At 52.0% G+C, this 26,553-nt stretch overlaps 2 protein-coding genes and 1 pseudogene across 2 annotated transcripts; 1 reads left to right on the plus strand and 2 right to left on the minus strand.

Annotated features, from left to right (window-relative positions):
• Positions 1 to 4,269: 4,269 nt before the first annotated feature.
• Positions 4,270 to 5,044, minus strand: LOC147527033 (feather keratin Cos2-3 pseudogene; annotated as a pseudogene).
• Positions 5,045 to 9,973: 4,929 nt separating this feature from the next.
• LOC147527034 (uncharacterized) lies at positions 9,974 to 11,105 on the plus strand. The gene is made up of 2 exons (XM_086626346.1): positions 9,974 to 10,025; positions 10,465 to 11,105. Exons 1-2 carry the CDS (start codon positions 9,974 to 9,976, stop codon positions 11,103 to 11,105), a joined length of 693 nt encoding a protein of 230 aa, XP_086482472.1.
• Positions 11,106 to 17,406: 6,301 nt separating this feature from the next.
• Positions 17,407 to 24,579, minus strand: LOC147527035 (olfactory receptor 6F1-like). The gene is given in 4 exon segments (XM_086626347.1): positions 17,407 to 17,564; positions 17,567 to 18,378; positions 22,684 to 23,146; positions 24,402 to 24,579. Coding segments are annotated over 4 exon segments (1,611 nt in total).
• Between the last annotated feature and the right edge of the window lie 1,974 nt (positions 24,580 to 26,553).

The following is a 26,553-nucleotide window of genomic DNA, read 5'->3' on the forward strand; positions in this document are numbered from 1 at the left end:
GTGGAGGTCTGGGACCAGTTCCAGCTTCAATGCAGGGAGAGGTGCCGCCCTGACCTGCTCACACAGCAGCAAAGGGTTGTGTGTCTGGGCTGAGCCAGATGCCCTGCAGCTGCGAATGCTGAGGCTGGGACACCAGAGAGGAAGCTGGTCTGGTGATGTTGCCTTGAGATAAATGCCCTCTCTTCTAAAAGCCAAACTAATATTAATTAGCAGGTGGCATCAGGAGGAGATTTCAAACTGCCTGAGCCAAGCCCTGACATCTGTCAGTTAACCTGGCTCATTAGAGCTCATGGAGCTGCACTGCTGAGCTGTCCATCTCCTCCTCTGCTTTTAGCACTGGAGCAGTCTCCAGAGCCACAGGAGTGGTGGCAGAAGGCTGTGGCCAGCGCTGCTGAGGTACCAGGAGGTAACTCTCTCAGCCTTTCTTTATGGGAGACGTGTTCCAGTCTTGGACCATTTTCGTGGCCCTCCCCTCGAGGGCCTGCTTTAACAGGTCTATGTCTGTCTTTGTTAGGCAACCCAGAACTGGACACAGTACTCCAGGCGGGGTCTCAGCTGAGCAGAGTAGAAGGGGAGAATCACCTCCCTTGACCGGCTGGACACCCTTCTTTTGATGCAGCCCAGGACACAATTGGCTTTCTGGGCTGCAAGCACATATTGCTGGCTCCAGTCCAGTTTTTCAACCACCAGTAGCTGTATGACCTTCTCCGCAGGGCTGCCCTCAATCAATTCATCCCCCAATTTGTGTTGATACTGGAGATTGCCCCAACCCAGATGCAGGACCTTGCACTTGACCCTCTTGAACTTCATGAGGTTTATCTGGGCACACTTCTCCAGCCTGTCAAGGTCCCTCTGTGTGGCTTCCCTTCCCTCAAGAGTACCAACTGCAGAACTCGGCTTGGTGCCATCTTCAAGCTTGCTGAGGGTGCACTCACTCCCATTGTCTATGATATTAATGAGGACATTAAATTAAATTGGTCCCAGTACAGACAGGAGAAGGGGTCACAGTTTTAAATTGACAGAGGGTAGATTTAGATTGGAGAAAAGGAACTTCTTATAAGGGTGATGAGACTCTGGAACAAGTTGCCTAGAGAAGTTGTGGATGCCCCGTCATTGGAGGTGTTCCAGGTCTGGTTAGATGAGGCTATTGCACACTTGATCTAGTGAGAAATGTCCCTGGCCATGGCAGGGGTTTGGATTAGATGGTCTTTCAAGGTCCTTTTCAACCCAAACCTTTCTATGATTCTATGATTCTACGACTCTATGACTCCATGTCCGCCCCAGCCATGCCTACCGGGGAGCGCTGCTGCTCTTCTTGCTGGAACCACCTTGCCCCACCCAGCCCCTCCTGGACCTGGGCCCTGGGGTAGTTCCCCTGCCACCAAGCATTGTCATCAGAATCAGCGTTGGCATTGACATCAAGCATCAACATTGGAATCAGCATCGGGATTCTTCAAAGCTTCTCTATAGTTTCCTCCAGGGCATCTCTTCTGGTACTCAGAAGACATTCTGCAGAGTCAGGAATTTAACCTCAACACAGACATGAGACAATGATGTAGAGGTCATTGAAACCTTCAGACTTTATCCAGAGGTTCCAAACCATGAGGCTATTGGAGAAGATTTCCCTCCACACCAAATGCAGAACAATTTCATATGCAGGTGAAGTCCCCGAGATAGGAGGAAGGCTTGGACATGCCACACACAGACACATTTGGGGTTCAAGGGTTGCCCAAGTCATGTCTCAGAGGCGGTCAGAAAGAGAATTGCCATGTTGCCTAAAGGGGTCAGAGGTCTGAGGTTTGCTGAAGCTGAAAGCTGCCCGCTGATGGGAGAGTTGTCTGTCCAGCTGGTCCCCAGGGAAGCCTGTGTGGCTCTAAGAGCTCCCTCAACTCTTCTAAGTCCATGTTCTGGGGCTGCAGAAGCAGAGAGGGAAAACGTGGTTTCTTCAGTGGCAGAGGCCCCTGTCTTGTGAAGGGAGGGATGAAGCCTGTCTGTAAAGGAGAAGGCAACATCATGCTGAGGGTTGTGGTTAGGCTGGGTCTCTGCCTTCCCAGCCTGTGTGCCAGGCAGGAAAGCTGTTGAGACATCGATGCGTGTGACTTTTTCAGCCAAATCCAGGCCCAGGGACTTGGGACACAGGAGTGGACACTCAGCGGAAATATCCTACCTGTTTGTCTTAATCTCATGCTTCCTTCAGCATTCACTGATGGCTGTTGCTGGAGAGATCGGCTCTTGGCAGGAAAGATGATTGCTCCTGTGTTTTATTTCCTGGCCAAATTAGTCCAAGGAGGGAAAATCCCTTTCTTGCCTTGCATCTAGGAATTGGCTGAAGCTTGAGCCATGCTGGAGTGTCACGTGTCGCTGCTAGAGGAGGGCAGACCAAGCACAGACGTTTCAGAGGTGCTAAGAACAAGCGTTTTCTCCTCCTCTTTCACTCTTTGTTCCCCTTGCAGAGTCTTTTCCGGCAGCTCTGCTCTCTCCAGGCTCTTGGAGGGAACATGTGGGTTTTTAGAGTCTCTCTCACACACACAGGAGGATGAGTCTCAGCGGGCAATTTGGGTATCTCATCCTCGCTGCCTTCCTGAGGTAACCACTGGGTAAGCATTGGCTTTGACTGGAGACAAGATTCATCTTCTTCCCAGGAGACCCTCACCTCCTCGACAGTTCTCTACATGTAGCTACTCTTGAATGACGGACAAATGTTGGGAAACCTCAGACTGCACGGGTGGTTCTGCACTTGCTTTCTCTAGATGCTGTTACTGATGGAAATGAAAATGAGAGCAAGAAGAAACAGCTCCTCTCCTGATCGTTTTAGACCCCTTGTCTTCCTTTTCTCTTGCCAGCTGTCCACATGTCTGTGCTTCTCTCTGCTGATCTGTGTGGTCCCAGTGTTTCACAGATATGTCATTGCAGAAACTCTTCTCTATCTTGACAGCACACATTTTGGGACCTGGCCACCCAAAGGCACAGGAGTATTCAAAGTTGATGCAGGGACATGAAAGCTGTCTCATGCCACTCACTCTCTTTGTGTGTCCCTCTCCTGGCTGGCCCATGTCATGCAGTCATTCCACTTGCGTGTCCGCAATGCCAGGGCTTTCTTTTCCCTTCCCTTCCTGGACCTTCGAGCATTCTGAACAGAACAGGAATGGGAAGAAGGGTGAAACTTCTTACAGGATTTGCCATTGTCCCTCACCCTGCTGGAGGTGACCTGGTGCTACCACAGGAGGGCAAGACACTCCAGATTGTTCCCTGGAGACTTAGGGCATCAAGAGAGTGGGGACTGGAGACCTGGGTGAGAGCACAGCTCTCCTTTGCGGGTATCCCTGTGGGAGGTAATTGGCATTCCCTCATTCTGGGGACAAGTGGGAGGATGAGGAGAAGAAGATCTGAGGCAGTTTTGAAGGCTTTTTCTCACTCCATTGTCACTGTTGCATCATTTGGGGCCATCTTCTGAATGAGTTGCTTTACCTAGCACATAGCTCTCCAAAGCAGGAGCAATTCTCTTCTTCACAAGCTCTGACATGCTGACCTCCCAGAACCTCCAGCACTAGTGGGCTCCTCTCTAAGGGAAAGCAGTGGATGACCTCCCCATTTGCAGGACATCCTCTGAAGCCAAAGGACGGTATCTGAGCAGAGATGCTGGAATACAGGGCCTGATGTTCACTGTCTGGGGAGGTGCTGAGTATGTCTTCCTCAGCCCTGTGAGACAGTAACTGAAAGGGACCCCTTCTCTACTCTCTCACCCTCCCCTTCCTCTTCTGGTTGTACCCCCACCTTACACTAAGTCACCAAAGGCAATATCTTTCTCCCTTGGCACTATGAGACAATGTCCACCAAGAAAAAGTTTCCGTGGAGGCAGAGGCTGTGATGCAGAAAACTTTAATGACTCTGAGGCGGGAAACAAGTTCACTTGTAGAGAAAGAGGCCAGAGCAGGGACATCAGCAGCAGCTGCTGAAAATCTGCTCCCATTGGTCACTCTGGAGATCCCTCAGGTCTGCCATACAGAGGTAGAGGGGCCAGTAGATGCCCCATGTCGGCATTGAGGGTCTTTGGCCCAGAAGAACAGAAGACAAGAAAGAGATTGGAGAGAGTGCAAGGCTGAGGAGTTAAACTTTGGCCATGTTTTCAGAGGGCCCCAGCTGTCCTCCTTTGGATGGGCAGCAAAGGATTCTAAGCCTCTCTGAAAGTGATGGCCAGGAACTCTGACTTCAGTCCAGCATCAGCTTCTAGGTTGCTGAGGGTCCTTGTCCAGGCTGTCATCGGTGGCTTTAGCATGGGGGGCACCTTCTGCCACAGTAGCGGCTGGCAATGCAGGAGAGGTCAAGCGACCCAGAGTTGATGGGCACTCCATCACAGCTGAGGATGCTGCCAACAGCAGCAGAGGTGGAGGAGCCCACAACAGTGTTCTGCGGGAAGGAGCTGAGGATGGGGCCGGGCAGGGCCACCACTACAGCAGGAGGCTCAATGACTACGGTGGAGTTCTGGCACTGCCTGACACAGGGCTCATTGCAGCTGTTGGCCAGCGGGGTTGGGCCACAGGGTTGGCATGGCAGGCACTGGTTGTAGCAGGACATGTCTCTGGGCTGCAGAGGCACCTGGGAGAGAAGCAGGGAGGAAGCAGAGCACAGGAACATGTGAGCAGAGTCTGCCAGGAGTCTGTCACTCCACCACAAACATGTCAAAGGCACCTGCTGAGCCATGAGTTGGAAACTGTGCAGAGAGGCAAAACGGTTACCAGACACAGTGCTGCAAGCATCACCCAGGCCCAAGAGGCTGCTGCCAAACTTTTCAGAGAAGGACAACCTCAGCCAAGTTCCACATACTCTTTGCAAGGAAATGCAGAGCATCATCAGGCCCAAAGAGACTACTGCCTGTCTCTTAAAAAGAAAAGCTCCCTCAGCCATTTCCTGACATTCTCTGAGGAAGACCTTCACCATGACCCATCATAGGACGGAGGAGTGCACATCTGCATGAGCAGAAAGCCACATGGGGAAAGGGCTTCAGACTCACCTGGTTCCCAAGGTGGAAGCGAGAGAAGTGGATGAGAGAACGAGGGGTTGGGCTGGCTTTTGTAGTGGCCCTGACCTGCCCCAGGCCCAGAGGTAGCTTCTACGGAAGGGACAATTTTCTAAGTTGCTCATGATGAACGGAAAACCTCCCAGCTAATGACACGGGCTGAGAGCTTGTTTTCCTAATGCCGCCTTTTCATTTCCTGGTTTATGCCATACCCTTCCCCCATGGAAGCTTCTTCTGAGTGTTGGGATTGAGAGGCTCCAGGATTTCTGGGGCAGGAATGTGACAGTGCTGGCAGGAGACTCAGCTCGAGTGCCGCATGGCTGCAGCGCAGGTGAGTGATGCTGTCCTGGGGCACACTGGTGGGGTTGCCAGTGGCTGCACTGACAGGAAGGGGCCCAGCTGCTCCCAGCCCTGCAATCCTTGGCTGGTCACCCGAGGGCTTCCTTGCGTGAGGACGTGCCATGTCTTTCTCTTTCCCTCCCTCCCACCTCATTCCAGTGGCAACTTGCAGGGCGCAGGTGGGCTGCACTGTGGGGTTTCATTGACTCTTTAAGTCTTTCACCCGTGAAACTGAGCAGCCTTCCCCAAGCTATGGGTATGGAGGGCTGCAAAGGTTATTTCCCCCATTTTTGCATTGCTGCTGAAAATCAAAGTTATGTGGGCCCTCTTCTGCTATTGGGGTATTATGGGATGGACAGCACAATATGTGAAAGGAAAAAAATCACTTCTTGGCACGGCACACAGCTGATCAGAAGAAAATATTTGACTTCCAAAAAAACAGAATTACCATTGCCTACAAGATGTAACAATACTAAGGGAAGCCTCCAGTTTGCTTAAGTATTCCCTGAACTTTCCCTCTTCCACCAAGGATACATCTCCCTTGCTCCTGCTCTCAAGGACGTAGGATTCCTAAAGATTGATCTTGCTTGTAAAGGCTGAGGTAAAGAAGGCATTCAGCACCTCAGCCTCTCCACGTCCTGTGTAACCAGGCTGTGCAGCATCAGAGAAGGCCCACTCTTTCAGCAGTGGCACCACATTTCCCCTAGCCTTCCTTTTGTCCTCTGTGTCCTTACAGAAGCCCTTCTTCTTGCCTTTGACATGGCTGACCAGATTCAGTTCCAGTTGGGCTTTGGCTTTCCGAACTTCACCCCTGCATGCTTGGACAGTGCCTGTGTGTTCCTCCCAGGTTACCCGTCCTTGCTGCCACCTTCTGTACTCTTCCTTCTTGTGTTTTGGTTTTGCCAGGAGCTCCTTGTTCATCTCTGCAGGCCTCCTGGCATGCTTGCCTGACTTTCTGCTAATTGGCATGGACTGCTCTTGAGTTTGGAGGAGGTGGTCCTTGACTGTTCATCAGATTTCTTAAGCCCTTGTTGCTTCCAGAGCTTTATCTCTCAGGACATTTCTGAGCAGATCTCTAAAAACACCAAAGTCTGCTGACCTAAAGGCCCAGGCTGTGAGCTTGCTATTTATCCTTCTTGCTCCCCTTGGGATCCTCACCTCCACCATTTCATGGTCACTGCAGCTCAGGCTGCCTTTGATCTTCCCATTGTCAAAAAGCTCATTCTTCTTGGTATGTTGGAGTTCCAGCAGAAAACCTGTCTTAGTTTAATCTCTGTCACTTAGGTGATGAAGTTGTCATCCATGCATCCCAGATAACTCCTGACTGGCTTATGTTCTCCTGTCTTGTTCCTCTACCGGATATCTCAATTGTTGAAGTTCCTTATGGGAACCGGGACCTGTGAATGTGAGGCTGCTCCTATCTGCCTGTAGAGATTCTCATCTGCTGGACCTTCCAGGCCAGGCAGCCTATAGCAGACACTCACTACAATGTCACCCTTACCTGGGATCTCTTTAATGCTTACCCACAAGCTCTCAGTAGGCACTTCAGCCATCTCTAGGCAGAGCTCCATGCACTCCAACTGCTCTCTCAAATGAAGGGAAAGTCCCCCTACTCATCTTCGCAGTCTGTCCTTCTGAAACAGCCTCTATCCCTCCCTTCCAACATGCCAGTCACAGAAGCCATCCCACTCTGTCTCTGTGATCCCAGTGTGATCGTAGCCCTGCAACTGCACACAGATCTCTAACTCCTCGTGTTTATTCTCCATACTGCGTGCATTAGTGTACAGGCACTTAAGCGAGACAGCCCATCATGGTGACTTCCTAGAAAGGCTTTTGGGGACTCTGTTTTTAGAAGTCTACAAGAGGTGGTCAGTTTTCAAGTACCACCTTTTAAAAGCACAGGAGCAGGCAACTCCATTTTGTTGTGAGGTAAGATGTGGGGCAGAAGACCTCATGGAACTCAAGAGGAAAAAGAAATTGTACAATTTCCAAAGGAAGGTCAGGCTTTGGAGGAAGATTGCAGAGTTGTGGTTCGCATATGCAGGGAGAAGACACAAAAGTCCAAAGCTCAGTTTCAATTGACCATGGCCAGTGTGGTGTCAGACAACAAGAAAGGCTTTTTGAAGTATGTTAGTGGCACGAGGAGATCCAAGGAAAACTTTATATGGATACTTGTTGAAGATGGTCACATGGCTAAGAGGGATGAAGAAATAGGAGAGGCATTCAAGGCTTTTTTTACTTCAGTCTTTAAGAACGCTGAAAGACCTTGGGCTATTCAGTTCTCTGAGTCAGAGTACCTCGAATGCAGGAACAGTGACTTCCGATTTGTGGACACTGAAGCAGAAGGGACCAGTTGTACCACCTGGATGTTCACAAGTCCGTGGGGCTAGATGGCATTCATACCAGCGCACTGAAGAAGCTGACGGATGTTGTAGCAAATGGGGCTGCATCTGGGTGGTGACCGGCCACCAGTGGTGTTCCTCAGGGCTCAATTGTGAGGCCATTTCTGTTCACTACTTTTCACAATGATCTCGATGCAGGAGTATAATGCACCAGGAGCAATTTGGCTGATGAGAACAAACTGGGAGGTGCTGTTGGCTCTCTCGAGGGACAAAGAGGCCCTGCAAGGGGATCTAGAGAGACTGGAGCACTGCGCTAAGACTAACACAATGAAATTTAAAAGCCCTGCAGAAAGGGATCTGGGGGTGCTGGTTGGCAGCAGGCTCAATACAACCAGCCGGTCAAAAGAGGTGATTGTTTCGCTGTATTTAGTGTTAGTGCGGCCTCACCTTGGGCACTGCGTGCAGTGCTGGCATCACAATTTAAGGATGTGAAGGTCCTTGAACGCATTGAGAGGAGAGCAACTAAGCTGGTGAAATGGCTGGAAGTTATGTTCTATGAGGAGCTGCTAAGGATTTTGAGTTTGCTTAGTTTGGAGAAATAGAGGCTGGGGGATGACCTCATTGCTCTCTACAGTTTACTGAGGAGGGGAAGTGGAGAGGGAGATGCTGATCTCTTCTTCCTGGCATCCAGTGCTAGGGCACGTGGGAATGGTGGAAAGCTGCATCAGGGGAGCTTCAAACTTAATATTAGGAAGCATTTCTTTAGAAAGGAAATGGTCAGCCACTTGAACAAGCTTCCTGGAGAGGTGATTCATGCCCCGTGCCTGTCAGCGTTTGTGAGGTATTTGAACAATGCCCTTGAGAGCATGCTTTAATTTTTGTTCAGCCTTGAATCTGTCAGGCTGTTGGACTAAATGTTCATGTAGGTCCCTTTAAACTGAAAATATTCCCTTCTTTCTATTCTGTTCTGTACTGTTCTATTTATTGGATTCTGAAATAGTCTGAAAATTCTGAATTTTCTTTTCCTTCTATCTTTCCCTTCCTTTCACCTGGCCCAGAGGTTTCACTTACCTTAATACTAGGGGAAGAAGCTGCCTGCTTCTCCACTGCAGTTGGGTCTGGGGCTCTTCAAGCTGCCAGAGGAAATCCTGTCTATCTCCCTTTCACCTGCTCTGATGCAGCACAGCCAGCTCACTTGCAACTGCTCACCGACTGACAAATGCCAACCGCTTGCTGGCTGTTATGCCTGAGAATATTCTCTGGGATGGCACTTGCTGGCAACCACTGTATCAGGATGTGCTCTGGAAATATCCTTTTAACAAATTTGTGGAGGAAATAAGGTTTTCTCTTCAGCTCATTGACAGGGACTTTGGCAAAGCAAGAGATGGACTACGTGGAAAAAATATATCTGGTACAGCAAATTAGCTGGAGCAGCTACAGCTGCTGCCATTACCTGGGGAAGACTTGAGGACTCATATAGACCTCTCTTTGGATGCTGAAATGAGGGACATTCTCCAGAAAACACATTAGGAAGCCTATGAGAAAGGTAAGCTCTGGAAAGCAATATCCATGGCCTCGAGTTTTAAAAAGGCCATGATGGTTTCAGGAAAGAGCGAACAGTTTGGAGGGTAACACATGAGTCAAAAAGCTCTGTATAGTTCTGATGTGATAAGAAAATCGCTAGCTGGTGCTCTCCAGGCCGATTATGAGGCTGCGTATTCACTGCCACGCTCACTGGTTTTGGGGAACCATGGGCCCCAGGGAGCCAGTTCCTGGGGTAAGTGACTAGAAATGTTTCCCTGGTGTAGGGCTCTGCTGAGACATAACAAGAAGTGGGCAGCCTCAGACCATCTCCCATAAGTCTACCCCAGAAGCATCTATTGATTGTTCCCATAATCAAGGTCAATTCCTCCCGTGGGCAGGAAAGGAGCGGCTGCTGTTGGCAGCCCCCGAGCTCGGAGCCGGCTCTGGGAAGCGGCTCCATGTCCTGGGCCAAGGCCCTGCAGCTGTCCCGTGTGCAGCTGGCGCTGTGCAGGCTGCTTCTTGCTGCGGGCCGGGCCGAGGGCATTTGCCGGGCGAGCAAGTGGTGCCCGTGCAGAGCCGCTGAGCAGCGGGAGCCCGGGCGAGCCCCGAGCGGCGCCGGCGCAGGGCTCAGCCCCGGGGCGGAGCTGGCGGCGGCGGAGAGGAGAGGAGGCGGCGGAGAGGAGGCGGCGGTGCCGGAGCAGAGAGCCGGGGCTGGCGGGGGGCAGCGAGGCGCGGGCGGCGGAGCGGCGGGATGCGGCGGTGCCGGGGCGCGGGGCTGGCGGGGCTGGCCGCGGTGCTGCTGGGTGCGCGGGGCTGGCGGGGGCTGCATGGGGCCGGGGCCGTGCCAGGGTATTCCCCGGGGGAGCCTCTGCAAACTCTTCCCTGTCGTTTTCCTTTCTGCCCTCTCCCGTCCGCCTTTCCTTTCTTCCATCCCTCACTATAACACACCAGACAATCCTCTCTCCTCTCCCTCCCTCCATCCCTCCCTCCGTCCATCAATCCATGCACCTGACGTTCGTTCTCTGCACGAATCAATTTCAGTTTCCTTCCCAGCCTTTACCCCTTGCTCCACACACTCACACCGGGATCACCCTCCACCCCTGTTGATGGCCACATGTCTCCATTCATTCCATTCCAGCTCTGTCTCACTGTCACTTTTCCTAACGATTTATCTGGGAAAGGAGCCATCAGAGCTGGGTGATCTTTGGTGATCTTTGGCCTTTCCTTCTCCTTTCTCGGCAGTGGCTGCGGGCAGAGCCCAGGTGCAGCAGGAGCCGTCGGCAGAGACCACCGAGGGCACCGGCATCAGCATCAACTGCTCACACCCCAACATACAGAGCAGTGAGGTCATCCACTGGTACCGGCAGCTCCCGGGCCGGGGCCCCGCATTCCTCGCGCTCGGTCACAAAGGGTCCAAGGAGGTGCCGGAGCCGCCGGGGCGGCTGTCGGTGTTGCCAGACCGCCGGTCCAGCGCCCTGTGGCTCGCCCGGCCCCGGCGCGGGGACGCGGCGGTGTATTACTGCGCGCTGGGAGACACGGGGAGAGGAGCCGGGGCTGCGGCCGGGCACGAACCGCGGCGGGCGGGGCCGGGCGGCTGTGTCGGGGGCGGGGGGGCAGCCCCGGCCGGGCCCGCCAGGGGGCGCTGCCGCTCCGCCCGCCGGGGCCGCCTCGCCCCGCCCGGCCCCGCCCGGCCCCGGCCCCGCTTCTGCCGTCGGCACCGGCACCGACGGGGCCCCGCAGCCCCGGGAGTTCCCCCCTCGGCGGCTCCAGGCTCGGTCCTGCCGCACGGACCGGGCATTGCCGCTGCTCACCGGGCAGGGGCTGGGGATCTCTTTCACCCACTAGCGCAGCCGGGCACTGCTAGAACAGAAAGACCCAACTGAGTCAGTGCTGGCAGAAGCCGTGGCTTGGAAACCACAACCAGAAGTTCTTCCTTGCTGGTAACTTTGTAAATAGGCTCAGAAACACTATTGCAAACTGAATTCTCCAGCTCTCCAGTCCAATTCCAAGATGTTTCTGGTGCCCTTGGAAAGACATCCTGTAGAGCCAGCAGTTCCACCTCTGCACCAACAGGAGAAGGAGATACTGATGGTCACAGACACCTGTCACAGACACACATTGGCTGGTGTTTGGGACATAGAGCTTATTGCACAGGATTCCCCTTGACTTCAGATTGAGAGAATTTGGCGTTGAGGTGAATTCCAGGACAGATGCTTTTGCTGGGCACTTGCTGAAAGACTCATCTGAGCCTCAAGTTCAGAGCTCAGGGTGAGCCACAGAGAGATCTGCCAAGTTGCCCTCCAGGGCTGAAGGTCTGAGTTGGCTGAGAGGTGGAAGGAGGCCTCTGGGCATGGAATGCTGAGCAAAGCCCAGTGCCCAGGGAGGCCTGGGTGGCTGTAGGAGCTGACACAGCTGTGACAGTCCATGTTCACAGGGTTGTGAGGCAGAGAAGAAAGGCTCAGCCACCTTCCCTGCCTCAGCTGGGGACTGTTGTGGCAGCTCCAGTTGTATTACAAGGGAACTCCTGGCAGGTTTTCAGTCATTGGGGAGCAGAAGGCAGCCCATTGTCCTGCTGTCATGACCTTGACTGAAAAACAGGACCCCGAAGGCCTGCTGGGAGCTGGGTTGTGAATGGGAGCTCACAATAACCTGCTTCCTGCTGTCCCTGCCAAGTGTGTGAGCCAAGGACCCTGGGTGAGCAGTGGCAGAGGAGCCCTGCTCCAGGCAACAGACAGCCAAATACATTCAAAGCAAGTAGCCCTTTTGCTTGCCTGGGTATTGGGGTTCTGGGTCCTAGGGTGGGACAAGCAGCTGGAGATTGTGGGTAATGTGGGCAGGTGAAGGGACACAGAGGGACTGCCTGCACAACGGAGCTGTGTTGCCATGTCCTCCCCCTGCCAGAAGACGGAGTTGCCATGTCCTCCCCCTGCCAGAAGGAGGGAGTGTGTCTGTCCCTGTGTGGCTGCTTTCTGCAGCAGATGCTCTTTGCAGAGATGTTTCTCTCCAGGTGCCTCGTGTATCGCCAGAGGCAAAGGGAGAGAGTGTGCAAAACTTGGGTGCAAGCACTTCAGTGTGTGCCTGGTCCTGTCTCCATCCAGACAGAGCCAGGGACAGGGTGGACATGGGTGGGTGCAGGGTTGCATTCTCCATCTCCTGCAGAGCTGAGTGCAGGTCTGTGCAGCTGACTAGGTGGTTGATGTCAGGAGAAGTTTGCAAGGGATGCTTCTCCCTCTGATGGACAGTACTTGAAGCATGAGTTCAATACCTCTATAGAGAGCCTTCCTGTGATAGAGATTGGGGGAAAGACCCAAAGAAGCCTATAAGGAGCAGCAGGGAGAGAGTTTGGCTCCACCCTCTGGGCTGTGCTTTGGAGGCCTCTTTGATCTGGCAGAGTCAGAGGAGGTACAGTTGCAAGCATCGGGTCCCTCATGCTGGCAGGTCCCTGGGCACCCTGTGTACAGAGAGCGCAACATGGTCCTGATTTTGCTGGCAGCCCTGGTGGTACTGGCTGACTTTGGTGAGATGTGACTTTCAGACTGGGGAGAATGAGGCAAGGGTTTGTGCAGCTGGTGGTGGAAGGGAGGAGCTGTGAGTCCTGACTCCCTGGAGGATCTGGAAGAGCAGGGGCTGCAGATGAGTACGTCGAATAATCTGGGAGATGTCAGGAGTAATTGACATCAAAAGAGGACTAAGACCTCACCTTAAATGTGCAGGTTCATCAGCTTTCCTGAGGATGCTGCTAATAGAGATGAAGCCTGAAAGAGGGAAAAATGTTAGGGAACGGAGTGATGCGGCAGATAAGAGCTTCTCTCCTAGATGTGTTGGACACAATGCTGCCAATCTCTGCAGGGATGGTCATAAATCTTGGAGGACAAACAGAGAAGGCTGAGTCGATGCAGGAAGACCTGAAATGCCATACAAGGACAGGGCAATGGGAGAAGATGACGTGTGTCATATAGAGGAAGTTTTACAGCAAGAAGATACGGTCAGAGGCGGGAGAGGAACAGCTCATGTCTTCTGCTGCTGAAGGAGAGATCAGCCATTAACATAGCTCAGAGGCAGATATGGAGAGAATCCGTGGAAGGAAAGTCCAGTGAGCATGGCTGAAAAGCAGGATGACCTGGGGAGCGAGGAGTGGCATCGTCCTGCAGAAAGAAGTGTGCAGGGACAAGTAATTCAGCCTTTCAGAGGCTGGGAAAAGTGAGATGGAAAGTGGGAACAGTAAGCAAGTTGATGAAGTGATAGATGGACAGGTAGACAGCCGAGCAAAGCTGAAAGCTCTTTCTGGCTTTACAGGTTGTGATAGTTTGATGGCGGGGGGGGGGGGTGTTCTGGTGGCAGGAGAGGGGATTTGCTCCCTGTGCCACCAGATCTGAGTCCCATCCCCCCTCGGGGGGGTTGAGCCAAATCAGCGCCTCTGCGAATGGCCCTATTTAAGTTGGGACAAAGGGGCGGGAAAGGGCTTTTTGCTCAGGAACGAGGAGAGAGCAGGAGGGCGCTGCCCTCGCTCCTGGCTGGGTGGCTGCCTGGGCCCGGGCCGGCGCCATGTGCTCAAGATGGCGCCGGGGGAGCCGCATGGGGGGCTTGGGAAGCGCCTCGCTCCCGGGGTGCCCGCCGGGCTGAGCTCCTCTAGAGGGGATTAAGATCTAAGAGAAAACAACCACAACGACCGGGTCAGCCAAGATGGAGCAGGAGGAGGTGTACTGGAGCTGAGGCTTCCCTTGCAATCGGTGTGAAGATGGCAGGCGGCCCCCTGCAGCCAGGGTGTGCTCGGCGGAGCAGAGACCCACTCGTGGCCCGTGGAGAAACCCACGTCGGAAAAGAGATGCCTGAGCCCAGGAGAGATCGTGGAGCAGGGGATGCACGACCAGGTACTGTTGATAATGGGGCATGGAATGCACGACGAGGTCGTGGAGGCATCTGGAATCCGTGGGACGACCCACGCCGACTCGAGTGGCAGCAGCTCCCTAAGAGGCCGAGACTGGTAAAGCCCGAACTGGTACAATCCATGGGGAAGGATGGCAATCCTGCGGGCAGGACTTACGCTGGAAAAGTTTGGGGACGTTTTCCTCGTGAGTAGGGGATCCACCGAAGCAAGGGAAAAATGGTGTAAAGACTCCTCCTCCTTTAAGAAAGGAGCGGCAGTAACAACATGGATGAACTGACCTGCACCCCCCATTCCCTGTCCCCCTGCGCCGCTGGGGGGGAGGTAGAGCCGGGAACGAAAGAAAATAGGGGGGTGGGGAGGTTGTTGTGTTTAAGATCTGGCCTTGTTTTCTCTTTTCTCCTCTCAAGTAACTGGTTTCATTCCCTGTGTCTCTTGTTCAGTAACTGTTAATAAATTGTTTTGTTTTAAGAAGAAAGCCTGAGTCATGTTTTGCCCGGGACCATGGTTGGTGAGTGGTCCCTCTCGGTTCTTGTCTCGACGCTTAGTCCAAAAACCACGACACAGGTCATGCCCAGAAGGACTCTGTGCTCCAGTTCCCAGCAGAAATGACCATTCAGGTGGGACACAGTGCAACTCTGCACTGCAATTTCTCCACCAGCTATTCCAATTCCTACATTTTCTGGTACCAGCAGCTCCCAAACCAGTCCCCTCACATGCTGCTGTGGGTGACCAGGTCCAGCGCTCGCGAGGATTCAGGGAGATTCTCCTCCGTGCTGTCTGCAGAGGACTCCCAGGTGGTGCTGCATGTGCGGGATGCTGAGCTCCAGGACAGCGCTGCCTATTTCTGTGCACTGAGCCCACACTGGTGCCCACAGCTTGAAGCACTGCTCAGAAACATGGGGGCTGCTCTGAGGAGCAGTTCCCTCCCTGCCACTGCTTGCATGTAGCCCTGAGCTCAGCCTGCCCAGCAGCAACACCTGGGCGCTGTGGTGAGGCTGGGCCTCTGCCTGCCCAGCCTGTGCTGCTGTGAAGCACATGCCAGCATGACTGTTACAGCTGCCTCTAGACCCAGGGACTTTGATGATGAAAAGAGTCCAAGACACCTGACTTGGGGCAGACCCATGTGAGGCTACACCATAAACAAGCCAAACCAGGCTTGTAAATGCCCTCTGCTTAAAATAGCTGGTACACTGGAGTGAGTGCTCAGGGCAAGTAACCTGTCAGCTTGTCTTCTTGGTCCCTTTCCCTGTGCCTCCAGTGATGGCCACAGCTGGAGAATGAGGCTTTTGCTAGGAGGCACAACTGTTCCTGTGGTTTTGCTATGTGGCCATAGGAGCCCAAGGAGGGAAGAGCCCTTCTTTGTCCTGCATCTGCACATCAGAAAGTAAAAAAGACCCACCAGCCAGATACTGAACAAGATTCTCTGTTCAAACTCTTTCCTGCATTTATCCACTGCCAGAGAGTGGTCCCAGTCTTTATCATGTCTCTTCTCATTCTCAGGGAAATCACCAGTGCTCAGTAGAAGGAACCCCTATGTCCCTGAGTCCATGCTGGTTTCTCTGTCCAACAGCTGGTTATCACATCTCAGGTGGTCTTGTTTCCTGCCATGGGCAACAGGAATGTTTCTGGGGACCTGTTCTCAGGCAATCCCACCTAGAACTGCATGTGAAAGCTCAGCTGGAGGGTGCTGACCTTCTAGCTGGATCCCACCCTATGAAGTGGAGTCTCTTGCTCATGAAGCATCATTCACTGCACCTGATAAAGCCTAGGGTACATGGTTGTTGTCCTACTGCTGTTCCAGGATGGAAATGTTCCATGAGTCTGCTCTGTCAGCCCTGCTGGAGACTTTGCATGCGCATATTTATCTCAGAGGGCTCCAGGCAGCATTGATGAGGAATTGATAACTGCCTTTGATGTCCTGCAGTTCACTGTGTCTTGGGTCCCCTGAACATTTCAGGTCTTCCTTTTGGTTGCTCTCCAGGGCTGCAGAGGGCTTCAACACTCCACAAACACAATTCTTTCCCAAAAGCAAGGAATGACAAGCAGCGCTGGCTACCTCAGGACAGATCCAAGCTCAGTCTCTTTCTGCAGCCTCAGTGGGCTGTCCCAGGGATTTTCCCAAATGTCACTGAGAAAGAGAGCACAGCTGACAAGGATGGGCATCAGCCTGTCCTTGGGCTCTGGTGCCTGGGCCTGGCTGCAGGTCTAAGGGCCAAGTACCCAGGACCGATGGAAACATGAGAATTGCCTCAAAAAGCATCTCTGTTTCCAGAAGGGACGACTAGTCGTTCTTTTGGACTCAATCATCTCACCTGGAGAGCTCTACACTCTGGCGATACAGTTCCACACAGTTCATAAATGTCTATCTGCCCTGTTGATACCTTCTCCTTAGGAAGTGGTCACATGGACTCCCTTCACTGTCAGTGTGCAGAAAGAAGAGCTTTGAGAACATGATTCATCTGTTCTGGAATGAAAGTCAGAAGGGGAAAAGCAAGTGCCCTTTGGAAGTGATCATGTCCTCCCAGTAAGAATAAAGAGAGACTCACTACCCAGCCGGCATTTCACAGATCTGCAGTTTGGGGACTTTGCCAACCACATTAAAGTGTTTCCACAACAACGTCCAAGTGGGTGGAAAAACAACAAATTGATGTGGGGTTTTAGAGATGGAAGTGCCCTGACACTGCTAGCATGAAGCATAGCAATTTGCATATTTTAAATTAAAAACTAAAATTAAATTCAGATACTGGCGAGAGGGAGTGAAGGGGAGCGTAAAATTTGTTGTCTGTCTTATGCAAGGGATAATGGCTCTAGGTAGAGATATCAGACATTGCCAGATTTTATCTTGGACCATTGCATGATTCAATGAAACAGCCCCAGGAATGGGGCATAGATGCATCTTGAAAATGTCAGACTGAACAGAGAAAGACATGCCCATTTCCTAAAGCAATGAGCCAGCTGCTGGGAACTGTTTAGGGGATCCAGGCAAATCCCTGACAAAATGGAGCACTTGGCAAACTGGAATACAAATCTGTGGGGGGACCACTCCTCCAGTGTTCTGTCTGAGAACTGTTTCTGGACGGAGTTTGTGACCCTTTCCAAGCTCTGGTCTTTCGAGCCCTGTCAGACATTCTGAGTCTACTCAGGAGTGAAGAGGGGGAGGTGGGATGTCTAAAATCAAGGCTCAGCCCAGCCTAAGATGGCTGCAGTGTGGGTGAGATTCTCTTACTAGTGCCACATCACTGGTGACTTCTCACTATCTGTGAAGACCAGGTGCACTTACACTTTGGTGAGGAATTTTACAGGTCAGAAGGGAGGGAGGGGATGAATCTGTTGGGTCCCCCTGAGGCCCTTTGAAAGGCCACTTCATTTTTTCGGAAAGCCCACCCCACAACTTGCTTCATTTCTTTGCTCCTGAGTGTGTAAATGAAGGGGTTCAACAAAGTTACAACTGCATGAAGGTAATCACAAGTTTGTTCCGATCCAGCGAGTTCTCAGCTGATACTTTAACGTATAGGAACATAGTGGAGCCATACCAAATTGTGATGATGCTGAGATGGGCAGAGCAAGTGGAAAAGGCCTTTTTCTGGCCATGGGCTGACTGGATTCTTACCATGGAAGAAGTGATATACATGTAGGATACCAGGGTAACCACACAGGAGGCCACCACAACAATTATGGAGACAATGAAGATCACTAACTCCGTGTGCCATATGTCACTGCAGGAGAGGGCAAGGCAGGAATCTGTCTTGCAGAGGAAATGGTTTATGACATGTGACCCACAGAACATCAGCCTGGATGTCAGAAAGGCCAGCAGTGAGATGGCCAGAAAGCCTCCCAGCCAGGAGCTGAGTGCCAGCCGAGCAGAGAGGACATTGTTCATGAGGGAGCTGTAACTCAGGGGGTAGCATATGGCTAATTAGCGGTCATAGGCCATGACAGGCAGGAGAAAACACTCCGTGGAGCCTAGAGAGAGAAGGAAGAACAACTGGAGGATGCAGACACTGAAGGAGATGGTCTGGCTAGTCCCCAGCATGACTCCTATGGCCTTGGGAACAATGCCCATAGTGTACCAGATCTCCAGAAAGGAGAGATTACACAGGAAGAAGTACATTGGGGTATGGAGGTTGCTGTTCATCCTCACAAGGGCGATGATGGATGCATTGCCTGTTACTGTCAGGGAGTATGTCAGTGCAAAGACCACCGCAAGGCAGATCTGGAAATGCCACATGCCTGGGAAGCCAAGAAGGATGAATTCTTCCACACCTATCCTATTTGCAGTGTGCCCTCAAGTGGAAGGGACCTTAGAGATCATCTAATCCAACCTCCCTGTCATGGGCAGGGACGCCTCTCAAGTAGATCAGGCTACTCAAGGCTCTATCCAACCTGGCCTTGAACACCTCCAGGGAGGGGCATCCACAACTTCTCTGGGCAATCTATTCCAAAGTCTCACCACCCTTGTACTGAAGAATTTCTTCCTGAGATCTAATCTAAATCTGTTCTCCTTCAACTTAAACCCATTTCCCCTTGTCCTATCAGTGGACACTCTTGTAACAAGTCCCTCCCCAGCCTTCCTGTAGGTTCCCTTCAGGTATTGGAAGGCAGCTATTAGGTCCCCCTGAAGTCTTCTCTTTTCAAGGCTGAACAATCCCAGCTCCCGCAACCTGTCCTCGTAGCAGAGGTTCTCTAGCCTCTGGATCATCTTTGTGGCCCTCCTCTGAACACGCTCCAAAAAATCTATGTCTCTCTTATGGTGGGGACACCAGAACTGGACGCAGTATTCAAGGTGAGGTCTCACAAGAGCAGAGTAAAGGGGGAGAATCACCTCTCTTGACCTGCTGACCACGCTTCTCTTGATACATCCCAGGATGCGGTTGGCCTTCTGGGCCGCATGAGCGCACTGCTGGCTCATGTTGAGCTTCTCATCTATAAACACCCCCAAATCCTTCTCTTCAAGGCTACTCTCAACCCACTCTGTGCCCCGTTTGTGTTTGTGCCTGGGATTGGCCCGACCCAGGTGAAGGACCTTGCATTTTGACTTGCTGAAGCTCATGCAGTTAGCACTGGCCCATTTCTCAAGCCTATCAAGGTCCCTATGGATGGCATCTCTTCCCTCAAGTGAGTCCACGGCACCACACAACTTGGTGTCATCGGCAAACTTACTGAGGGTGCACTCAATGCCATCATCCATGTCGCTGACAAAGATGTTAAACAGCACTGGACCCAGAACAGACCCCTGAGGAACACCACTTGACACTGGTTTCCATGTAGACATTGAACCATTGACCATGACTCTTTGAGTGCGACCAGCCAGCCAGTTCTTTATCCACCGAGTGGTCCATCTGTCAAATCCGTGTCTCTCCATTTTAGAGACAAGGATGTCATGTGGGACAGTGTCAAACGCCTTGCACAAGCCCAGGAAAATGACATCCATTGCTTTACCCACGTCAACCAGAGCTGTAGCTTTGTTGTAGAAGGCCACTAAAATAGTCAGGCATGACTTGCCCCTAGTGAAGCCATGTTGGCTGTCACCAACCACTTGGTTATTTTCTATGTGCCTTAGTACAGCTCCCAGGAGTATCTGTTCCATGATTTTACCTGGCACAGAGGTAAGGCTGACTGGTCTGTAGTTTCCCGGATTGTCCTTGGTCCCTTTTTTAAAGATGGGGGTTATGTTGGCCCTTTTCCAATCTGTAGGAACCTCAGCAGACTGCCACGACCTCTCAAATATGATGGCTAGTGGCCTAGCAATTGCAGCCACCAGTTCCTTCAGGACCCGTGGATATATCTCATCAGGTCCCATGGACTTGTGCACCTTCAGGTTCTCTAGGTGTTCCCAGACCTGATCTACTCCTACCCTGGGTGGTTCTTCACTCTCCCAGACCCAGCCAACATCCTCTTTGATTTGGGTGGTGTGGTTCGAGTGGTTGCCAGTGAAGACTGAGGCAAAAAAGTTGTTGAATATTTCAGCCTTCTCCACGTCCTCAGCAACCAGGTCATCCGTATCCTTCTGGAGAGGCCCCACATTCTCTCTCGTTCTTTTTTCTCTCACATACCTATAAAATCCTTTTCTGTTATTTCTAATATGGCTGGCCAGATTTGACTCTGTCAGGGCCTTAGCTTTTCTAACCCGGTCTCTGAGTACACGAGCAACTTCCTTGTACTCATCCCAGGCTACCAGTCCCTGCTTCCATGCTTTGTGTATTCCCCTTTTGTATTTGATTTTAGCCAGGACTTCTTTGTTTATCCATATAGATCTCCTGGTGGTTTTGCCCGATTTCTTCCTTTTAGGGATGCAATGCCTTTGAACTTGGAGGAGATGATCCTTGAAAGTCAACCAGCAATCTTGGGCTCCCAGTCCCTCCAGGGCTTTATCCCATGGCACACTACCAAGGAGGTTCCTGAAGCGGCGAAAGTCAGCTCTTCTGAAATTGAGGGTTTCAAGCTTGCTGAGCTTCCCCCTCTTAGCTGCCCTTAGGATCTCAAACTCCACCATCTCATGGTCACTGCAGCCAAGGCTACCCATGAGTTCAACATTACCTACCAGCCCTTCCCTATTGACGAGAACGAGGTCTAACATGGCACCTCTCCTCATTGGTTCCTCTATCACTTGGATAAGGAAGTTATCATTAATGCATTCCAGGAATCCCCTGGATTGCTTGTTCCCCGCTGTGTTGTTTTTCCAACTGATATCAGGGTGTTAAAATCCCCCATGAGGACCAGGGCTTGTGATTGAGCAGCAACTCCTGTCTGCCTATGTAGGGCCTCATCCACTTGGTCCTCCTGATTGGGTGGTCTGTAGCACACCCCCACTGTAAAGTCTCCTACCCTTCCTTTCACCCTGGCCCACAGGCACTCGGTTCTATCGTCATCACTTGCCAGGTGGAGCTCCATGCATTCTAGCCGTTTGTTGACATAGAGGGCAACACTCTATGTATGTGGCATCCCTTCCTTGATGGCCTGACGTATCATGGGCCCACCGAGCTAAAAATTTTTCACCTTTATGCTGCCAGTCTAGATCCACCTGAGCAATTTTAATCCTAGCAGCCTGATCCACTTGTTGGTTGTTTTGGTGTTCTTTAGTTGCTCGACTCTTGGGTACATGAGCATCCACGTGCCGTACCTTCACAACTAGCTTTTCAATCCGTGCAGCAATGTCTTGCCACAATGGAGCAGCCCAGATGGGTTTGCCTCTGCGTTGCCAGTTGTTCTGCTTCCACTGCTGAATCCACCCCCACAAAGCATTTGCCACCATCCACGAGTCAGTATAGAGGTACAGTATTGGCCACTTTTCTCGCTCAGCAATATCTAAGGCCAGCTGGATGGCTTTTACCTCTGCAAACTGACTCAATTCACCTTCTCCTTCAGTAGCTTCTGCAACTCGTCGCATAGGGCTCCACACAGCTGCTTTCCACTTCCGATGTTTCCCTACAATGCGGCAGGACCCATCTGTGAACAGAGCACACCGTTTTTCACTCTCTGAGAGTTTATTATATGGTGGGGCCTCCTCAGCACGTGATACTTTCTCCCCTGGTAACATTTCAAAATCTTTACCTTCAGGACAGTTTGTGATGACTTCCAAGATTCCCGGGCGACTGGGGTTTCCTATTCGGGCCCTTTGTGTGATGAGTGCAACCCACTTACTCCACGTAGCATCAGTTGCATGATGCGTGGAGGGGATCCTTCCTTTGAACATCCAACCCAGCACTGGCCGTCGGGGTGCCAGGAGGAGCTGCGTTTCAGTACCAACCACTTCTGAAGCAGCTCGGACTCCTTCATATGCTGCCAGTATCTCTTTTTCAGTTGGAGTGTAGCGGGCTTCGGATCCTCTGTATCCTCAACTCCAAAACCCAAGTGGTTGACCTCGAGTCTCCCCTGGTGCTTTCTGCCAAAGGCTCCAAGCAGGGCCATTCTCCCCGGCTGCAGTGTAGAGAACGTTTTTTACATCTTGTCCTTCTCGGACTGGCCCAAGGGCTACCGCATGGACAATCTCCTGTTTAATTTGTTCAAAGGCTTGTTGTTGCTCAGGTCCCCATTTAAAATTGTTCTTCTTCCGAGTCACCTGGTAAAGAGGGCTCACAATTAGGCTGTAACTTCGAATGCGCATTCTCGAAAACCCCACGACACCTAGGAAGGCTTGCGTTTCTTTCTTAGTAGTTGGTGGAGACATAGCTGCTATTTTGTTGATCACTTCCACCGGAATGTGGCGACGCCCATCCTGCCATTTTATTCCTAAGAACTGGATCTCCTGTGCAGGTCCCTTGACTTTACTTCGTTTTATGGCGAAACCAGCCTTCAGAAGGATCCGAACTATTTTCTTCCCTTTCTCCAAAACTTCTTTGGCTGTGTTACCCCATATGATAATGTCATCGATGTACTGCAGGTGTTCCGGAGCCTCACCCTGTTCCAGTGCATTTTGAATCAGCCCATGGCAAATGGTGGGGCTGTGTTTCCACCCCTGGGGCAGTCGATTCCAGGTGTACTGAACACCCCTCCAGCTAAAAGCGAACTGTGGCCTGCACTCTGGTGCCAAAGGGATTGAGAAAAATGCATTAGCGATGTCAACTGTGGCGTACCACTTGGCTGCCTTTGACTCCAGTTCGTATTGGAGTTCTAGCATATCTGGCACAGCGGCACTCAGCGGCAGTGTAACTTCATTCAGGCCACGATAGTCTATTGTTAATCTCCACTCCCCGTTGGGCTTCCGCACTGGCCATATGGGACTGTTGAAGGGGGAATGAGTTTTACTGATCACCCCTTGACTCTCCAGTTGGCGAATCAACTGATGGATGGGAACCAGAGAGTCTCGGTTGGTGCGGTATTGCCGCCGGTGCACCGTCGTGGTAGAAATTGGAACCTGTTGTTCTTTAACTCTCAGCAATCCCACAACAGAAGGGTCCTCCGAGAGACCAGGCAAGGCAGACAACTGTTCAATTTCCTCCATCTGCACAGCAGCTACACCGAAAGCCCACCGATACCCTTTTGGGTCCCTGAAGTACCCCCTCCTGAGGTAGTCTATGCCCAGGACGCACGGGGCCTCTGGACCAGTAACAACACGGTGTGTTTGCCGGTCATTCCCAGTTAGGCTCATTTCAGCTTCCACCACAGTCAGCTGTTGGGATCCCCCTGTAACTCCCGAAATACAAATGGGTTCTGCCCCTTTATGGTGTGAAGGCATTAGGGTGCATTGTGCACTGGTGTCCACTAAAGCCTTATATTGCTGTGGGTCTGATGTGCCAGGCCATTGAATCCATACTGTCCAATAAATCCTGTTATCCCTCTCCTCCCCCTGGCTGGAGGCAGGGCCCCTCTAGTCCTGGTCACTGTATTCATCACAGTCCTTCTGTACGAACAAATTAGAGGTGCCTTCAAGAGGATCAGAGATGGAGTCAGCCCTTCTATACTGGCTGGGGCGCTGCCCACTGGAGACCGAAGCAACACTTTTCCTGGAAGAATCCCCTTTTATGACTGTTTTTCCTTTCAGCTCCTGTACCCGTGCCCTTAGGGTTGAGGTAGGCTTCCCATCCCACTTCCTCATGTCCTCTCCGTGGTCACGCAGGAAAAACCAGAGCTTCCCTGCTATCTAGTTCCAGGCCATTGGCCCCGTTATCCCAGCACCGGAGCAGCCAGGTAACAATGTTCTCGTTTGGAAGGCAGCTAAAATCCTTTTGCATATCTCGCAGCTTGTCTTGCAATAGTGATCGGATGATCACCGTCTCATATGTGGGTTCTACCTCTTCCTCCTGTTTTTGTGATGGCCCTGGTTCATTTTCATCCCTTACTAAGTGAGCTGTTTTCTTTAGGCACTTTCTTTTCTGTACAGGGGCCACTGACAGGGGAACAGGTGGGTTCCCCAGCTCAGCTGCAGCATCTGTCATGCTCTTACCAGATTCAGGGACCTCCTCCCCACTTTGAGGGTGCTGAACAGTATTAGACACGGCCACTCGGTAGGCATGGGCCAGGCCCCAGCACACTGCAGCGAGCTGTGTGTCCCTGGAATTGCCAGGGCAACAGCACACTTTTCCCAATTGCTCTATCAGTTTGTCAGGGCTCTGTACTTGTTCGGGGGTGAATTCCCAAAACACTTGAGGTGCCCACTGTTCTAGGAATTTCCCCATGTCTTCCCACACACCGTGCCACTTGTAACTGTCCTGCCTTGGGGCACATCTCTTGAGTTTTTTGAGTAATTCTTTAACCCCAGACAGGACCTGAAACCCGTTCCAGACAAGCAGCAGTAGGACCATGCTGCCTAGCACACCCCCGGGACATTCAAAATCCTCAAAGGCTGTTGTACCCGGCCCGAACGAGAAGGGCGGGCTGAAGGGCCGGTGGACGGGATCGTCCCCCGACTCCCCGGCCTCCCCCGCCGGTTGGGCGCGATTACCAAAAAATTCCGGGAAGTGGCGCCCGAGATACGGGCACGATGCCAATGCCGCGTACACGGAGCAGCCCAGCCGCGTGGCCAGCGCCATGACCGGACCATAAGCCCTCGTTATCCCGTACAGCGCCAGGAGGGCCCTGAGCCATCTCCCAACCGTCATAAGCATCATCACAAACAGTACATACGGCATGTAGGGAATTGCGGAAAACCACCACAACAGCAACCAGAACAACATTATGATCAATCACTATTAACGCAATAAACACGTATAACAAATTTGGCTCTGTCGTTATCCCAACCCTCCGTGCCCCACGTTGGGCGCCAAAAAGGACTGTCGTGGTTTAGCTCAGCCGGCGGCTGAGCTACCACGCTGCCGCTCGCTCAACTCCTCCCTCCGGCAGGATGGGAGGAGAAAAATCAGAACGAGAGGGGCGAGACCAGTAGGTTGGGATAAGGATAATTTAATAGAACAATGTCAGGAAAAGGAAAAAAAAACAGGGTAAACAACTCTGAACGTAGAAACGCGAAAACAATACGAACCGACTGCACGCGAAACGCGACGCACCGCCCGCTCCCGATCACCGAAGCGAACCCCTCCCCCGGCTGCTCCCCCGAGATATACCCTGAGCATGAGCCCCATGGTATAGAATAGCCATTGGCCAGGCTGGGTCAGCTGCCTGAGCCGTGTCCCTTTCAGCTTCCCTCGAAAAAGAAAAAAAAAGAAAAAGAAAAAAAAAATTAACCCTTTCCCGGCCCAAACCCAGAACATGAGGCAAGAGTGTCTTTGCAAACACCTGCTAAACTGGGAAGGAGGAGTTTGGAGTAGGTATGGAGGGGGAGGTCTACTATAGACTGAAGAGCAGAGAAGTCACAAGGGACAGAAGAAGTATGCGTGTGGGTATGCAGAAGAGGTATGCATGTGGGACAGCAGGCTAGGGGAGGCTCTCACACTCCCTCTGTGGCACAAGAGGTGGTGTAGCTACATGTCTGCTACACATCTGCTGCTCAAGAAGAGGAGGCCAATGACACCTTCAGGCAGCTGGGGAAAGCCTCACAGTCACATGTCCTGCTACTCTTGGGTGGCTTTTACCACCTCAGTATCTGGTGCAGCAAGAAAACAGCTGGGTACAGCAAAGCAGGACATGTCTAGGACATATGGAAGACAATTTTTTGACGCAGGTAAACAATTAATGGACTAGGGGAAAGCCAGAAAGCCTCTGTTGGACTTCTTACTCACAAATGAGGAAGAACTGTTAGATGAGGTAGTCAGAAGACCATATCTTAGTGCAGTCAGGGACCTACCTGTTTGGCAGGATGTCACAGGAAACTGCCCTGGAGCACACAGGGTCCCAGGAGAGCTGGCTAACCTTCAAGGACAGCCTCCTTAGAGCACATGGATGGTCCTTTGCAATGTGTGAAAAGGTGAGTCGGGAAAACCCAAAGCACAGCTGGAGTGGAAACTTGCAAAAGACGTGAAAGTCAGCAGGAAAGGTAACTGTAAGTGAATTGGCAGCAAAAGAAAGGCGAAGTAGGGGAGGCCTCATTGCTCAGTGAAAAAGGAGACCTGGTGACAAATGACTGAGGAAAGGCTGACTTACTCAGTGCCTATTTCTCCTCAGTTTCTACTGGTATGCTGTCTCCTCGTTCCCATCACATCCCCCAGCTTCCCCACAAAGTCTCTGGGAATGAAACAGCACCCAGAGAAGAAGAAAGACTAGCATTTGGCCATGCAGAAGTTCATGGGATCATGTGGGATGCATCCAGGGGTGTTCAAGGAGCTGACTGGACAGTCTCTACTCAGTCCCTGGAAGGAATCATAGAATCATAGAATCATAGAATCGTTAGGGCTGGAAGGGACCTTCAAAGGTCATCTAGTCCAACCCCCCTGCAAGGAACAGGGATATCTCCAACTAGATCAGATTGCTCAGGGCCTGATCCAACCGGGCCTTGAACGTCTCCAGGGATGGAGCATCCACCACCTCTCTGGGCAACCTGTTCCAGTGTTCTAAAACTCTCATGGTAAAAAATTTTTTCCTAATATCCAATCTGAATCTACCTCCCTCTA

Source organism: Tauraco erythrolophus, chromosome 25 (assembly GCF_009769465.1).
Source record: "Tauraco erythrolophus isolate bTauEry1 chromosome 25, bTauEry1.pri, whole genome shotgun sequence".
NCBI lineage: Eukaryota > Metazoa > Chordata > Aves > Musophagiformes > Musophagidae > Tauraco > Tauraco erythrolophus.